This window comes from Eretmochelys imbricata, chromosome 1, assembly GCF_965152235.1.
Source record: "Eretmochelys imbricata isolate rEreImb1 chromosome 1, rEreImb1.hap1, whole genome shotgun sequence".
Lineage (NCBI taxonomy): Eukaryota > Metazoa > Chordata > Testudines > Cheloniidae > Eretmochelys > Eretmochelys imbricata.
Genome location: NC_135572.1, coordinates 9,418,181 through 9,435,438, shown reverse-complemented (window position 1 = coordinate 9,435,438; position 17,258 = coordinate 9,418,181). Strand labels below are relative to the sequence as shown.

At 46.6% G+C, this 17,258-nt stretch overlaps 1 protein-coding gene across 4 annotated transcripts in view; it reads right to left on the bottom strand.

The window, feature by feature from the left end:
* Window positions 1-300: 300 nt before the first annotated feature.
* LOC144270341 (ecto-ADP-ribosyltransferase 5-like) overlaps window positions 301-17,258 on the bottom strand; it is a 35,854-nt gene continuing 18,896 nt past the window's right edge. Inside the window, exons 1-6 of one of the 4 annotated variants that reach the window (XM_077827019.1) lie at window positions 6,953-7,256; window positions 5,849-5,936; window positions 3,978-4,112; window positions 3,398-3,443; window positions 2,128-2,160; window positions 301-742 (exon numbers count right to left, since the gene is read on the bottom strand). In XM_077827019.1, the coding sequence (XP_077683145.1) occupies window positions 636-742; window positions 2,128-2,160; window positions 3,398-3,443; window positions 3,978-4,112; window positions 5,849-5,914 (387 nt within the window). In that variant the 5' untranslated portion in view covers window positions 5,915-5,936; window positions 6,953-7,256 and the 3' untranslated portion in view covers window positions 301-635. Of the gene's footprint in view, window positions 1,010-2,127; window positions 2,161-3,397; window positions 4,113-5,848; window positions 5,937-6,952; window positions 7,257-17,258 lie in introns of those variants that run through there. The other 3 variants (XM_077826941.1, XM_077826784.1, XM_077826870.1) reach the window with 3 other exon arrangements.

Genomic DNA, 17,258 nt, shown 5'->3' with positions numbered 1-17,258 from the left:
CACGCCTTGCCCCTTGCTGGAATACATCAGCTACCATGGTAGTGGTCAGGCCTACCTCCATGCTGTTACTGATTAGACCCCATGCAATCCCAGGACAGTCAGTGGGCATGCAGGTGGGTAAACTAGCCCAGAATTGGACCTTTGATTTCACAGTTAAAAATATTCTCTTCGAGAAAATTTGATATGGAAGTGACTGAGAGAGATAGACATGGGACCCCACAAACTGCACTGTTACAGATTCACCTGGCTGAGAGACAGATTAAACCCATCTACCATATTAATGAAAATACTTTTACTTAGTTCATATCTTAGAAGTCTTTTACTGAAGTCATCAAAAGTCAGTACGAAAGTGCTAGCATGACAGGAATACAAGTAATTCTTTATATAACAGGCATCAATTTATAGCTCTACCATTGTAAAACAAATCCCACCTGGAATAGAACTATCGGATAATGTTGTTTGATAACGTATAATCAAAGCTTGCCCAAGCAGGTACCAGTGACACTCCCTCCATGTTCCTGGTTTCCCTTTGGAACGCTGGCAGAATAGCAGGACGGCTTTGGCTTTGGATCTGGCAAATCCCATCACCATGATTTGTGTTCGAGAGAAAAAGTGAGCGACACGAATAGGACAATTTAGAAATCAGCAAACAGCTTCAGAGCAGTAACGTGGACCAGGAGGATGGGTCCTCCAAACAGTGAAGGGCTCAGAACACTGGGGAAGGCCAGGCCTCTTCTGGTAGCTGTTAATAGGAAAAAGCGGATCAAACAATTGTTAGGAAATTATTTCACACTGACAGAGATCCTTAAAGTGGGACACAGGGATCCTTCCCAATGGCTACTGGAACCTGCTTATTGCAGAGAGACACTAATCCATTTCCCCTCAGCAGGACACTCCAGTCTGCAACATTCATCTCACTGGTGAGATTTCACCTGCTTCCTTCCTCCCTCCTCAGCCTGCTTGTTCCTTTGGTATCAATCGTTGGTGACAGAATAGCAGCTGTGTTAGTCTGTATTTGCAAAAAGAAAAAGGAGTACTTGTGGCACCTTAGAGACTAACCAATTTATTTGAGCATAAGCTTTCGTGAGCTACAATCCGATGAAGTGAGCTGCAGCTCACGAAAGCTTATGCCCAAATAAGTTGGTTAGTCTAAGGTGCCACAAGCACCCCTAATCATTGGTGAGCATGTTTCACCCAAGCCAGTCCCAGAGGCTCTGATTTGGAGCTTGTTCTCTCCCATATAAGTGTATTCCAGACCAGTTATGAATAATGAAGACCAGAATCTATGAAAGACTGGATGCAGACACCAGTAACACCATTTCTGTTTTTTTATTAGCTTTCGGGGAAAATGAAAAGAAGGGTCATTCCATTTTGTGGAGGATTTTGATATTTCAAAATTTGGTTTTGTTCTCACTTGGAATGAAAAACCCCAACATTTTGAAATTCTCCACACAAGGGAATGGAGCATCAGCTCTGGGGCAGTCCACCAACCAGGCTGTCCCAGAGTCGGGGGCACTGGAAGTCCTGGGGTCCATGACTCCTAGGCAGCTTCCCAGCCAAGGAGCCAGGCAGGTGAGCTGCCAGAACCCAGGCAACGTTCTGACAGCGTCAAAATCAAACCATCTCTGCAAAAGGTTTGGAGTTTGACAAACTGTCAAATTCCAACGAGAAAATATTTTGTTGAAATTTTTCCGATCTGCTCTGGTAAAATAGTCCTGTTTAGTCCTTTGAGAGGATGTCACCCCATTGGGGACAGAATGGGTCTAGTTATGAGAGGAGGGAGATGAAGACACACTTGTGTTGTAGGGTTAGGGGATGTGTGTTCAGCTTATAGTTCAGAACACTGAAGATGAATCTCTAGTGCTCTAGGGGGTTATTCTCAAAATTTCTTTTCAGAAATCAGCTGCGCATGGAATTGAGTCAGACGTGAAGGTGCTCAGATACAAGTCATGAGCTCCATACGAGAACCTGGATAAATAGATGGACCATGCTGTTCACCCCACTTTTTTCCTCAAGTTGTTTCCCTGTGTATGACATGTTTGCCTGGTGGGGTTGGTCTCAGCCCTGCCCCTCAATACAGAGGCAAGTTATGGTCAGATCAATGAAAACAAAATGTTTCTTTCTTACCAGAGTTGTCAACACACTTTTCGTTCTTCTCTCCTACGGTACAAACAGAGAGGGTCAATGAAATGTGACCTTAGGTAGAATTTTCAACTCCATTCTACTATTTCCAAAGAAACATAGTAATTGTCAGACTGGATCCCGCCAACAGGCTACATCTAGCCTGGTGTCCTGTCCCTGACTGAGGTCAGGCCCAGCTGCATCAGGAGAAGCTGTAAGAAACCCCAGAGTTGAATTCCCTACACATACAGGAAATTACTTCCCCAACCCTGGCAGTTAGTAACTGCCTTATGACCTCAGGCCTAAGGGTTTATTGCTCTTTTAAATTTTTTTTTATCCTATGTAACAACTGTGGAGATTCTCACTGTCTAAATAGCTAATTCTCTTTTTGAATTCTACTAAGCTCTTGGCCTCATGGAAACCTTTTGGCAATGAGTTCTACAAGTTAACCCTGCATTCTATAATCCCTTAACCTATTTTAATTAGTGAATCTTCAGTTTATTCATGTTTTATGATAAAGTGGTAAATTAGACACTACCATTTTCCGTATCACCTTTTTTGTCTTAACTAAACCATCCCAATCTCTCCAGAGCTCTGATCATTTTCATCCCCCTTCTCTCAACTCTTTTCCCACCCACCATCTTCCAATAAATCTTTTAGATCTTGGGTAATCAGAGCCAACCCTAATCCCAATGAAGTGTGCCCCCTTGATTCATATAATGGTGTTACAATATTTTTACATTATTCTCCATTCCATCATTCCTTATGCTTGCTAGCATTTTGTTTCCTTTATAGACCTAGTAGCACATTGAACAGAGGTTTTCATTGAGATTTGCGTTGAAGTCTCCACAATGAGGGCCGGGTTTCCTTCTGAGTTGATATAGCTCATTAACAATCCAGGGAAATTATTCCTCACAATCTGCATTACATTGAATGTGTCAGTGAATTTCACCTGATGTTGTGTTGCCCATTCACCCAACTTAGTTGGTTAGATCTCTCTGAAGTTCCTCACCATCGTCCCTAGCCCTGATGTGTGTGTGTGTGTGTGAGACGTCTAGGCACCTTCTCTTTCCTCAGTAAGTATTGGGCCCTAGTGTCCACCCACCCCAGCCTGAGGATCTCTAGCAGCAAGAGTCGCGGCAGCCTGTCTCCCCCAGCCCTGGTGGCAAGTCCCCAAGTCAGCGTCCCTCTCATCAGCTCTCCCTGAGGTGGGGTTTTCAAATTCTCCACAGCAAAAAGCCCCACACATATTTCTCATGTTGAGCCCAGTACTCACCGCCCAGGTACGCGCAGTTAAAACGGCTGCAGGTCCGGTTTGTGCTCTGTAGGACAAAGTGGTTACTCCCTTGTACATTGGCTGCATTGAATGTCTCATGGACTGGGATTAACACTTCTTTTTGGAGACGATCATATGAGAATTTCCAGATTTCAACTCCAAAGCATGACCGGATGGTGAAAAATGTGTTTGTACCAAATTTTTCAGCCTCTTTTTCCTCAATTGATGAAGAGGCAAAGTGTCCAAACCTCATGTCACCTGATCCTGTGTATTTAGTCCGAGTGCCCCAGTACACCTTCCTGTTATACGTCACATCATACCCCTTTCGTAAGAGCTGTAGAGCAGTTGTCAAATAATAGTGAAAGGCTTTGAAATGGAAATGGGCCATGTAATCCGCTTGAGATGTCCCATTCTCTCTCACTGCCTTATTAAATGTAGTTGGAAAAACTTCATTGTAGATTTCGATTTTGTCAGTATAGGCTACTATGGCTATTCCCTGCTTATCTTTAAAGTCTCTGGGGCGAGAAATTTTTTTTTTTTTTTTTACTTTTTCCCATTTTTGTTCTGCTTTTTCCCATACCGTTCTAAGCAGTGAGGACTTGCTCTTTTCTTTTTCTAGCAGTCCAGGTGCAATTCCATCCATTTCTTTAGCACATCCTAGATATTGGTCATCAAAAGCGTCATCCATCATGCTCAGCTTCACCTCACATTTTGTCTGGGAGAATAAAGGAAACGTACAGTCACATTAGCATTTGTGTTACAATACCACCTAGAGGTCACACCCAGGATCAGGGCCCCATTGTGCTCAGCCCTGTACAAACACGCTGAGAGATGGCCTCTGCCCTTAGGGGCTTACCTCAAAATAGACAAGACTGATGAAAGGGGTGGAACATATAGGCAGAATCCACAGTGTGTTGTATGGCAAATGTTATGTTGGCTCCATGATTTTTTTTTTTTTGAGGGGAGCGGGGGCACACTCAAGGACCAGTGAGCACTGTAATCATTACAGATGCATTTTTAGTTTACTGAGGACTTTGTTAGTGTAATAGATATCCTATGTGCAGGTGGGGAGGGGGAGGTTAGGAAGAAAGGCAGGAAGGGATACATTAATAGGGAAAAAGAAAAGGAGTACTTGTGGCACCTTAGAGACTAACCAATTTATTTGAGCATGAGCTTTCGTGAGCTACAGCTCACCTCGGATGAAGTGAGCTGTAGCTCACGAAAGCTCATGCTCAAATAAATTGGTTAGTCTCTAAGGTGCCATAAGTACTCCTTTTCTTTTTGCGAATACAGACTAACACGGCTGTTACTCTGAAACCTGTCATTAATAGGGAAGACAAAGCATGGGGCACAAGAGATATGGGAGGGAGCTAGGAGGGACTGAGATCCCAATCCATTCCCATGCAAATATCTAGAAAACACCCCCATTTACCTCAGGGGGAGTCAGTGGGTTGCCATCTCCGTATGCCAGCCATGCACTGCATGCCCCAGGGCTGGCGGTGCCCGTGGGAAGGTTCCATCCAGGATCCAACCCCCAAACACGCATGGAGGACGACAACAGCGCTGTGGTGGGTTGTATAAACCCCAGACTGGTTAACCAGAGATTAACAGGAGCCTGAACCCCTTTAGGCTGCGGATGGCACTCGGAGGGGTGTTAGGCATAACTGGTGATCAAACCCAGCTGGGGTGGCTGGGGATGTCCCCGCTTGGGCTAAAGGCAGAGAGAGGCCCGGAGCTAGAAATGGAGGGCCCAGAGCCAGAAGGAGGCCTACGAGGGTGGGGGCCGTGAAGCCTGTGGCCAGAGGTGAGTTGCCTTGGACCAGGAGGAAGCCGGGGGCAGTGTTGGTAAAGCCTAGGGGGAGTTTGGACTAGAGTTTGAGGGGCTGCAGGGAGAGGGGAAAGACCTTGGCAGTCCCTCTCCTGGCAGTGAAGAGACCTGAGGGGAACAGAGAGACTCCTGCAGGGTGGGGAGGAAGCCTGAGCTGGGCAGAAATTGGTTTAATTTTGTTCTTTTGGTTTGGAATCCTGTTGGGGGATTCCAAGGGGGAGCCCAGCCCTGAAAGAAGGATGAGCCGGGAGAGGCTGTGCGGGCTGGAAAAGGGCTGTGGTAGGAAGATATCCAGGGAGGCAGCAGCAAGGAGTCTGACGGAACAGACCTTGGCTGCTGGTCAGAGGGTCCCGGGATGGGAACCCAGCTTAGTGGGAGGGCCGGGGTTCCCCTACCAGCCACTGCGGAAGGGGTTGTGGGGCCCTGATTAGACAAACACCTGTCCGGGCTGGTCTCGGTGCACTTGGCCCTGCCTCAGCGCACAAGGCTGCACTAGATGACCTCTCGCGGTCTCTCCCAGCCCTACACGTCTATGGGTCTCAGGCAGTGTGGGTGCCTGCATAGCCTTGAGCAGAAAAACAAGAAAACACAGAGTGCTCCACTGGCAAAGCTTAAGAGTTTACCTGAGGGATTCCCAGCCAGGTGTGAAGACAGAAGTATGTCAAGGGGATCAGCAGAGGCCTCAGCATTGTTCCAACTTCCCCGGTGCGGCTGTAGGAGAATCCATCAGGAACGTCAGTGAAGATGTGGGGGGAAAGAACACACCAAACCCAAACATCCTTCCGATTGTGTCACTGTGATCCGTTGTTCCACATTCAGTACCTGGGATTTCCCAGGCAGGAATTGCTCTCTCACAGATGGCAGCCCAGCCATAACGGGGGCAGGTTTGTCTCTGAAATACAGTTCTCAGCTGGAGGGGTGGGCAGTAGTTGTGGGGAAATCCTGGTTTCACTTCCTAAAGGATTCTGGGCGGGGGTGTGTGTGTGTGTGGAAATATTGTACCCAGGTCTGTCGATCGTATCCTAGATCCGTGGTTCTCAAACTTTTGTAGTGGTGACCTCTTTCACGCAGCAAGCCTCTGAGTGCGACCCCCCGCCCCATATCAATTAAAAACACTTAAAAAAATATTTAACACCATTATAAATGCTGGAGGTGAAGCGGGGTTTGGGGTGGAGGCTGACAGCTCGCAACCTCCCAGGTCATAACCTCGTGACCACCTGAGGGGTCCCAACCCCCAGTTTGAGAACCCCTGTCCTAGAGAATGGGGCTAAAATAACGATATAACTGAATAGTTCAGTGCCTCACCAAGTACCTGGTCAAGTGTTTGCTCGGCAACTAGCTCATACACTCTGTGCCTCGCTGCTCAGTTCTACCCAGTGGCTAACAGGGTGATCGACGCCTGTTCCCAGGATCCCAGAAATGTTTTTGTTGCAACAGTGTTACATTGTTGATTCATATTTAGCCTGCGATCCACTGTGAGCCCCAGATCCCTTTCTGCAGAACTCTTTCCTGAGCAGTCATTTCCCATTTTGTATGTGTGCAACTGATTGTTCCTTCCTAAGGGGAGTACTTTGCATTTGTCCTTCTTGACTTTCATCCTATTTACTGCAGACTATTTCTCCAGTTTGTCCAGATCATTTTGGACCCCACTGGTTATGCCCTTCCATCATGACTGTGAACCACTAACTACTCTCTGGGAACGATTTTCCAACTAATTATGCACCCACCTTATAGTAGCTCCATCTAGGTTGAATTCTGCAGTTTGTTTATGAGAAGGTCATGCGAGACCGCATCAAAAGTCAAGACCGACCACATCTACCACCTCCACCCTATCCACAAGGCATGTTATCCGGTCAAAGAAATATTAGGTTCATTTGACAAAATTTGTTCTTAACAAATCCATGCTGACTGTTACTTACCACCTTCTTATCTTCTAGGTGTTTACAAACTGATTGCTTAATTAGTTGCTCCATTATCTTTCTGGGTACAGAAGTTAAGCTGACTGGTCTGTAATTCCCCCGGTTATCCTTATTTCCCTTTTTATAAATTGGCACTATATTTGCCCTTTTCCAGTCCTCTGGAGTCTCTCCCGTCTTCCATGACTTTTTGAAGATAATCGCTAGTGGCTCAGATATCTCCTCACTCAGCTCCTTGAGTATTCTAGGATGTATTTCATCAGGCCCTGGTGACTTGAAGACATCAAACTTGTCTAAAGAAAAGGAGTACTTGTGGCACCTTAGAGACTAACCAATTTATTTGAGCATGAGCTTTCGTGAGCTACAGCTCACTTCATCAGATGCATACCGTGGAAACTGCAGCAGACTTTATATATACACAGAGAATATGAAACAATACCTCCTCCCACCCCACTGTCCTGCTGGTAATAGCTTATCGAAAGTAATCTTCAGGTTAGGCCATTTCCAGCACAAATCCAGGTTTTCTCACCCTCCACCCCCCCACACAAATTCACTCTCCTGCTGGTGATAGCCCATCCAAAGTGACCACTCTCCAAGTTTAAATCCAAGTTAAACCAGAACATCTGGGGGGGGGGGTAGGAAAAAACAAGAGGAAATAGGCTACCTTGCATAATGACTTAGCCACTCCCAGTCTCTATTTAAGCCTAAATTAATAGTATCCAATTTGCAAATGAATTCCAATTCAGCAGTTTCTCGCTGGAGTCTGGATTTGTAGTTTTTTTGTTTTAAGATAGCGACCTTCATGTCTGTGATTGCGTGACCAGAGAGATTGAAGTGTTCTCCGACTGGTTTATGAATGTTATAATTCTTGACATCTGATTTGTGTCCATTTATTCTTTTACGTAGAGACTGTCCAGTTTGACCAATGTACATGGCAGAGGGGCATTGCTGGCACATGATGGCATAAATCACATTGGTGGATGTGCAGGTGAACGAGCCTCTGATAGTGTGGCTGATGTTATTAGGCCCTGTGATGGTGTCCCTGAATAGATATGTGGGCACAATTGGCAACGGGCTTTGTTGCAAGGATAAGTTCCTGGGTTAGTGGTTCTGTTGTGTGGTATGTGGTTGTTGGTGAGTATTTGCTTCAGGTTGCGGGGCTGTCTGTAGGCAAGGACTGGCCTGTCTCCCAAGATTTGTGAGAGTGTTGGGTCATCCTTTAGGATAGGTTGTAGATCCTTAATAATGCGTTGGAGGGGTTTTAGTTGGGGGCTGAAGGTGACGGCTAGTGGCGTTCTGTTATTTTCTTTGTTAGGCCTGTCCTGTAGTAGGTAACTTCTGGGAACTCTTCTGGCTCTATCAATCTGTTTCTTTACTTCCGCAGGTGGGTATTGTAGTTGTAAGAAAGCTTGACAGAGATCTTGTAGGTGTTTGTCTCTGTCTGAGGGGTTGGAGCAAATGCGGTTGTATCGCAGAGCTTGGCTGTAGACGATGGATCGTGTGGTGTGGTCAGGGTGAAAGCTGGAGGCATGCAGGTAGGAATAGCGGTCAGTAGGTTTCCGGTATAGGGTGGTGTTTATGTGACCATTGTTTATTAGCACTGTAGTGTCCAGGAAGTGGATCTCTTGTGTGGACTGGACCAGGCTGAGGTTGGTGGTGGGATGGAAATTGTTGAAATCATGGTGGAATTCCTCAAGGGCTTCTTTTCCATGGGTCCAGATGATGAAGATGTCATCAATATAGCGCAAGTAGAGTAGGGGCTTTAGGGGACGAGAGCTGAGGAAGCGTTGTTCTAAATCAGCCATAAAAATGTTGGCATACTGTGGGGCCATGCGGGTACCCATAGCAGTGCCGCTGATCTGAAGGTATGCATTGTCCCCAAATGTGAAATAGTTATGGGTAAGGACAAAGTCACAAAGTTCAGCCACCAGGTTAGCCGTGACATTATCGGGGATAGTGTTCCTGACGGCTTGTAGTCCATCTTTGTGTGGAATGTTGGTGTAGAGGGCTTCTACATCCATAGTGGCCAGGATGGTGTTATCAGGAAGATCACCGATGGATTGAAGTTTCCTCAGGAAGTCAGTGGTGTCTCGAAGGTAGCTGGGAGTGCTGGTAGCATAGGGCCTGAGGAGGGAGTCTACATAGCCAGACAATCCTGTTGTCAGGGTGCCAATGCCTGAGATGATGGGGTGCCCAGGATTTCCAGGTTTATGGATCTTGGGTAGTAGATAGAATATCCCAGGTCGGGGTTCCAGGGCTGTGTCTGTGCAGATTTGATCTTGTGCTTTTTCAGGAAGTTTCTTGAGCAAATGCTGTAGTTGCTTTTGGTAACTCTCAGTGGGATCATAGGGTAATGACTTGTAGAAACTCGTGTTGGAGAGCTGCCGAGCAGCCTCTTGTTCATATTCCGACCTATTCATGATGACAACAGCACCTCCTTTGTCAGCCTTTTTGATTATGATGTCAGAGTTGTTTCTGAGGCTGTGGATGGCATTGCGTTCCGCATGGCTGAGGTTATGGGGCAAGTGATGCTGCTTTTCCACAATTTCAGCCCGTGCACGTCGGCGGAAGCACTCTATGTAGAAGTCCAGTCTGCTGTTTCGACCTTCAGGAGGAGTCCACCTAGAATCCTTCTTTCTGTAGTGTTGGTAGGGAGACCTCTGTGGATTAGTATGTTGTTCAGAGGTATTTTGGAAATATTCCTTGAGTCAGAGACGTCGAAAATTGTTGCCAATTGTGCCCACATATCTATTCAGGGGACACCATCACAGGGCCTAATAACATCAGCCACACTATCAGAGGCTCGTTCACCTGCACATCCACCAATGTGATTTATGCCATCATGTGCCAGCAATGCCCCTCTGCCATGTACATTGGTCAAACTGGACAGTCTCTACGTAAAAGAATAAATGGACACAAATCAGATGTCAAGAATTATAACATTCATAAACCAGTCGGAGAACACTTCAATCTCTCTGGTCACGCAATCACAGACATGAAGGTCGCTATCTTAAAACAAAAAAACTTCAAATCCAGACTCCAGCGAGAAACTGCTGAATTGGAATTCATTTGCAAATTGGATACTATTAATTTAGGCTTAAATAGAGACTGGGAGTGGCTAAGTCATTATGCAAGGTAGCCTATTTCCTCTTGTTTTTTCCTACCCCCCCCCCCAGATTTTCTGGTTTAACTTGGTTTTAAACTTGGAGAGTGGTCAGTTTGGATGAGCTATTACCAGCAGGAGAGTGAGTCTGTGTGTGTATGGGGGTGGGTTTTTGGAGGGGGGTGAGGGAGTGAGAGAACCTGGATTTGTGCAGGAAATGGCCTAACTTGATTATCATGCACATTGTGTAAAGAGTTGTCACTTTGGATGGGCTATCACCAGCAGGAGAGTGAATTTGTGTGGGGGGGTGGAGGGTGAGAAAACCTGGATTTGTGCTGGAAATGGCCTAACCTGAAGATTACTTTCGATAAGCTATTACAAGCAGGACAGTGGGGTGGGAGGAGGTATTGTTTCATATTCTCTGTGTATATATAAAGTCTGCTGCAGTTTCCACGGTATGCATCTGATGAAGTGAGCTGTAGCTCACGAAAGCTCATGCTCAAATAAATTGGTTAGTCTCTAAGGTGCCACAAGTACTCCTTTTCTTTTTGCGAATACAGACTAACACGGCTGTTACTCTGAAACTTGTCTAAGTAATTTTTTAACTTGTTCTTTCCCTACTTTAGCCTCTGATCCCACCTCATTTTCACTTGCATTCATTATGTTAGACGTCCAATCGCTACTCACCTTTTTCGTGAAAACTGAACCAAAAAAGTCATTTAGCATTTCTTCCATTTCCACATTTTCTGTTATTGTTCACCCCACTCATTGAGTAATGAGCCTGCCCTGTCATTGGTCTTTCCCTGACTTCTAATATATTTGTAGAAAGTTTTCTTTTTACACTTTATGTCTCTAGCTAGTTTAAATTTGTTTTGTGCCTTGGCCTTTATTTTCTCCCTATGTACTTGAACAGCAGCCCTGAGCAGCTGGAATAGCTTAGCAGCCTGGACAGTGTTACCAGTGTCAAGGTTCCTTCCCCACTCTGAGCTCTAGGGTACAGATGTGGGGAACTGCATGAAAACCTCCTAAGCTTACTTTTACCAGCTTAGGTCAAAACTTCCCCAAGGTACAAATTATTTTACCCTTTGCCCTTGGATTTCCACTGCCACCACCAAACTTTATCTGGGTTCCTGAAAAAAACGTAGTTTGGACACATCTTTCCCCCCAAAATCCTCCCAACCCTTGCACCCCACTTCCTGGGGAAGGTTTGGTGAAAATCCTCACCAATTTGCATAGGTGACCTGTCAAGGTTCCTCCCCCACTCTGAACTCTAGGGTACAGATGTGGGGACCTGCATGAAAAACCTCCTAAGCTTATCTTTACCAGCTTAGGTCAAAACTTCCCCAAGGTACAAAATATTCCACCCGTTGTCCTTGGACTGGCCGCTACCACCACCAAACTAATACTGGTTACTGGGGAAGAGCTGTTTGGACGCGTCCTTCCCCCCAAAATACTTCCCAAAACCTTGCACCAAACTTCCTGGACAAGGTTTGGTAAAAAGCCTCACCAATTTGCCTAGGTGACTACAGACCCAGACCCTTGGATCTTAAGAACAATGAAAAAGCATTCAGTTTTTTACAAGAAGACTTTTAATAAAAAATAGAAGTAAAAAGAAATCCCCCCTGTAAAATCAGGATGGTAGATATCTTACAGGGTAATTAGATTCAAAAACATAGAGAACCCCTCTAGGCAAAACTCTAAGTTACAAAAAAGATACACAGACAGAAATAGTTATTCTATTCAGCACAATTCTTTTCTCAGCCATTTAAAGAAATCAGAATCTAACACATACCTAGCTAGATTACTTACTAAAAGTTCTAAGGCTCCATTCCTGGTCTATCCCCGGCAAAGACCCTGCATACAGACAGACACAGACCCTTTTTTTTTCTCCCTCCTCCCAGCTTTTGAAAGTATCTTGTCTCCTCATTGGTCATTTTGGTCAGGTGCCAGCGAGGTTACCTTTAGCTTCTTAACCCTTTACAGGTGAGAGGAGCTTTCCCCTGGCCAGGAGGGATTTCAAAGGGGTTTACCCTTCCCTTTATATTCATGACACGCCCCCCAAATCTCAGCTAGAGTGAAACACTGGCTGGGATTTCTTCCTGGAGCTCTAGGAAAAACAGAGTTAATAAGACACATGCATCTCTAAATATACTACCAAGTACATAAAGACTAACAACATTTTCCACATCTCAAGGACGATTTTAACCAGTTGATTCTGGGAAACTTTCACGGGAGAGTGCATCAGCCACTTTGTTAGAAGCTCCTGAGATGTGTTGGATGTCGAAATCAAAATCTTGGAGAGCTAAACTCCACCGAAGAAGGTTTTTGTTAGTTTCTTTGATGGTGTGAAGCCACTTTAGTGCAGCATGGTCGGTTTGCAGGTGGAAACGCCGTCCCCAAACATATGGGTGTAGCTTTTCCAGAGCGTAGACAATGGCATAACATTCTTTTTCAGTGACTGACCAGTTGCTTTCCCTCTCAGACAGTTTTTTGCTGAGAAACACTATAGGGTGGAATTCTTGATCAGGTCCTTTCTGCATTAAAACTGCTCCCACACCATGCTCGGACGCATCTGTGGTTACTAGGAACGGTTTGTCAAAGTCTGGGGCCCTTAGTACAGGGTCAGACATGAGTGTCGCTTTAAGCTTGTTAAAGGCCTTCTGACACTTTCCGGTCCACTGAACAGCATTTGGCTGTTTCTTTTTGGTTAGGTCTGTCAGTGGGGCAGCGATTTGGCTGTAGTGCGGTACAAATCGTCTGTAATAACCGGCCAAGCCTAAGAAGGATTGAACCTGTTTCTTTGACTTTGGGACAGGCCACTTTTGGATAGCATCCACTTTGGCCTGTAGGGGGCTGATAGTTCCTTGACCCACCTGGTGTCCAAGGTAAGTCACTCTGTTTAGGCCTATTTGACACTTCTTAGCCTTAACAGTTAGTCCTGCCCCCCTTATGCGCTCAAGGACTTTGTGTAGATGTTCCAGGTGGTCTGCCCAGGAATCCGAAAATATGGCCACGTCGTCAAGGTAGGCGACTGCATATTCTCCTAATCCCCTCTAGGAGACCATCTACAAGTCTTTGGAAAGTGGCGGGTGCATTTCGCAGCCCAAAAGGGAGTACATTAAATTCATACAGCCCGAGATGTGTGATGAAGGCTGACCTTTCCTTGGCAGATTCATCTAGCGGTACCTGCCAGTACCCCTTGGTTAAGTCCAAGGTAGAGATGAACTGGGCCCGTCCCAGTTTCTCTAATAGTTCATCTGTGCGTGGCATTGGATAGTTGTCTGGGCGAGTTACAGCATTTAGCTTACGGTAGTCCACGCAAAAACGTATTTCCCCATCTGGTTTGGGAACTAGAACCACTGGAGATGCCCATGCACTTTCAGAGGGGCGGATTACACCCATCTGTAACATATCCTGGATCTCCCGTTCTATAGCAGTTTTAGCTTGAGGAGACACCCGGTAAGGTTGGACCCTAATTGGGTGAGCATTACCCGTGTCAATGGAGTGGTATGCCCGTTCAGTCAGTCCTGGGGTGGCTGAGAACGTTGGCGCGTAGCTAGTGCACAGCTCCTGGATCTTCTGTCGCTGCATACGCCCAAGGGTCATGGAGAGGTTCACCTCTTCCACACCACCAGCACATTTCCCTTCGTAGTAGACACCTTCAGGCCACTCAGCGTCGTCTCCTCCCTGGGCTGTAAACTGACAAACCTTTAATTCTCTGGAATAAAAGGGCTTTAGAGAATTAATATGGTACACCTTAGGCTTTCGGTTGGAGGTGGGGAATGCTATGAGATAATTAACAGCTCCCAGGCGCTCCTGGACCGTGAATGGCCCTTTCCACGATGCTTCCATTTTATGGGCCTGGAGTGCCTTTAAGACCATTACCTGGTCTCCTACTTTTAAGGAACGCTCTCTGGCATGTTTATCATACCAGGCTTTTTGCTCTTTTTGAGCATCCTGTAATTTTTCTCTAGCAAGGGCTAAAGAGGTTCGGAGGGTGTTTTGTAGGTTGGTTACAAAGTCCAGAATGTTAGTTCCTGGAGAAGGTGTAAATCCCTCCCATTGCTGCTTCACCAACAGCAATGGCCCCTTAACCTCACGGCCATATACAAGTTCAAATGGGGAAAACCCTAAACTGGGATGTGGTACAGCTCTGTAGGCAAAGAGCAACTGCTGCAATACTAGGTCCCAATCATTGGAGTGCTCATTTACGAATTTACGTATCATGGCGCCCAAAGTTCCATTAAACTTCTCCACCATGCCATTTGTTTGATGGTGGTAAGGAGTGGCAACCAAGTGATTTACCCCATGAGCTTCCCAAAGGTTTTTCATAGTTCCTGCCAGGAAATTAGTCCCTGCATCTGTGAGGATGTCGGAGGGCCAACCTACCCTGGCAAAAATGTCTGCTAGTGCCTGGCACACACTTTTAGCCCTGGTTTTGCTTAGAGCTACTGCTTCCGGCCATTGGGTGGCAAAATCCATGAAAGTCAGTATGTACTGCTTTCCTCTGGGTGTCTTTTTTAGAAAAGGACCCAGAATATCCACAGCTACTCGCTGAAATGGAACTTCAATGATGGGGAGTGGTTGTAGAGGGACTTTGACCTGGTCTTGGGGTTTTCCCACTCTTTGGCACACCTCACAAGATCGGACATAGGTAGAAACATCCTTGCCCATTCCCTCCCAGTGGAATGACCCCCCCAAACGGTCTTTGGTCCTGTTCACCCCAGCATGGCCACTAGGGTGATCGTGGGCTAAGCTCAAGAGTTTGGCCCGGTATTTAGTTGGAACTACCAACTGTCTCTGAGGATGGCAGTCTTCCTGGTGTCCACCAGAAAGAGTTTCCTTGTATAAAAGTCCTCTTTCTACAACAAACCTGGATCGATTAGAAGAGCTGAGAGGCGGTGGGTTGCTCCGTGCCGCCGTCCAAGCTCTCTGGAGGCTTTCATCTGCTTCCTGTTCGGTCTGGAACTGTTCCCTTGATGCTGGAGACATCAGTTCCTCATGGGATTGTGGACCTAGGCTTGGTCCCTCTGGAAGCGATATAGGGGATGGAGCAGTTTCTGTTGACTGTGAACCGCTCTCCGCTGGTGCACTATGTTGGGATTCAGGCTCCGGCTGAGCCTCTTGTGTAGGGTTATCGGCTGCTGCCAGTTCAGGTTCGGTGGGGCCCTCTGGTGTTGAGGTTGCAAGTACTGGATTCAGTGCTGACACGGGGTCTGGTGTTGGTTGGTCGGCTGGTTCTGGTTCTGGGACTGGTTCCGTCTGGGTCTCTGGGCCTGGATCCACTACTGCTGTTGCAGACATTGGCCTGGGGTCCAGGTCCATCACCTCTGACCGGGTCCTGATAGAAGTTTCTGGAACAGAGCTAGGCCTCACGGCTTGTTTAGCCTGGCTGCGGGTGACCGTTCCCACCCTCTTGGCCTGCTTCACATGCTTGGCCAAGTCTTCCCCCAACAGCATGGGGATGGGATAATCATCATAGACTGCAAAAGTCCACATTCCTGACCAGCCCTTGTACTGGACAGGCAACTTGGCTGTAGGCAAATTGAAAGTGTTGGACTTGAAGGGTTGAATCGTCACTTGGATCTCTGGGTTGATTAAATTGGGGTCCACTAAGGAAGCATGGATAGCTGACACTTGTGCTCCAGTGTCCCTCCACGCGGTGACCTTCTTCCCGCCCACACTCACAGTTTCCCTCCGCTCCAAGGGTATCTAGGAGGTATCTGGGCCTGTGGACCTCTGGTGTGATTCCGGTGCAATGAACTGTAATCTGTTGGGGTTCTTGGGGCAGTTGGCCTTTACATGCCCCAGCTCGTTACATTTAAAACATCGTCCAGCTGATGGGTCACTGGGGCGCGGAGGGTTGCTGGAGAACGGGGTTGTGGGACGATAAGGGGTCTGGAGGATTCTTTGGGAGGTAGGTGGGGCTTTGGGCGGCCCCCGGTAATAGGGTGTGGTGTGGGGTGGTCCCTTCTGGTCTCCGCTCCAACTGCGACCAGTTTTCTTCTTCTCTGCCACCTCCACCCATCTGGCTCCAATCTCTCCTGCCTCGATTACAGTTTTGGGCTTCCCATCTAGGATGTATCTTTCTATTTCCTAAGGAACACCCTCTAAGAATTGTTCCATTTGCATTAGGAAGGGCAAATTTACTGGAGAGTCAACACTTGCTCCTGATATCCAGGCATCCCAATGTTTCACAATGTGGTAGGCATGTCGGGTAAATGACACGTCTGGTTTCCACCTTAGGGCTCTGAACCTCCGACGAGACTGCTCGGGGGTTATCCCCATTCTGACTCTCGCCTTGGATTTAAACAGTTCATACTTGTTCATGTGTTCTTTAGGCATTTCAGCTGCCACCTCAGCTAAGGGTCCACTGAGCTGCGGCCTCAGCTCTACCATGTATTGGTCAGTAGAGATGTTGTACCCAAGGCAGGCCCTTTTGAAGTTTTCTAAGAAGGCCTCAGTATCATCACCTGCCTTGTAGGTGGGGAACTTTCTGGGATGGGAAGTGGTACCTGGAGAAGGATTGCTAGGGTTTGTTGGTATATTCTGCTGGGCCTTTATCCTCTCCACCTCCTCCACATGCTTCCTCTCTTTTTCCTTCTCCTCCAGTTCTTTGGCCCTTGCTTCCATTTCTTTGTCCCTTGCTTCCATTTTCAGCCGCATGAGTTCTATCTGTCTTTCATGTTCTCTTTGTTTTTCCACAGCCTGAAATCTGGCTAATTCCAGCTTTTGTCGAGCCGTGGATTTTGTCATTCTAACCTCTCTGTTTTTAACTAACTTTACACGCAAGGTTTAGAAATAAACAAACAAAACTTGGCTGTAAAATTTTGCTGTGCTGGAATAGAATACCTATTCTCTGGTAGTGATTGTCAGGCTACAGAAAAAGACAATTCCCTTGTCTCTGCTCTGGGCCCAAATCAAAGCAAAAAACCTCCAACTACTTGGAAACCTGCTTACCAGCAGCCCAAAGGAAAAAAAAAATTCCTTTTCAAACCTGTGCTCCTTGTAAAA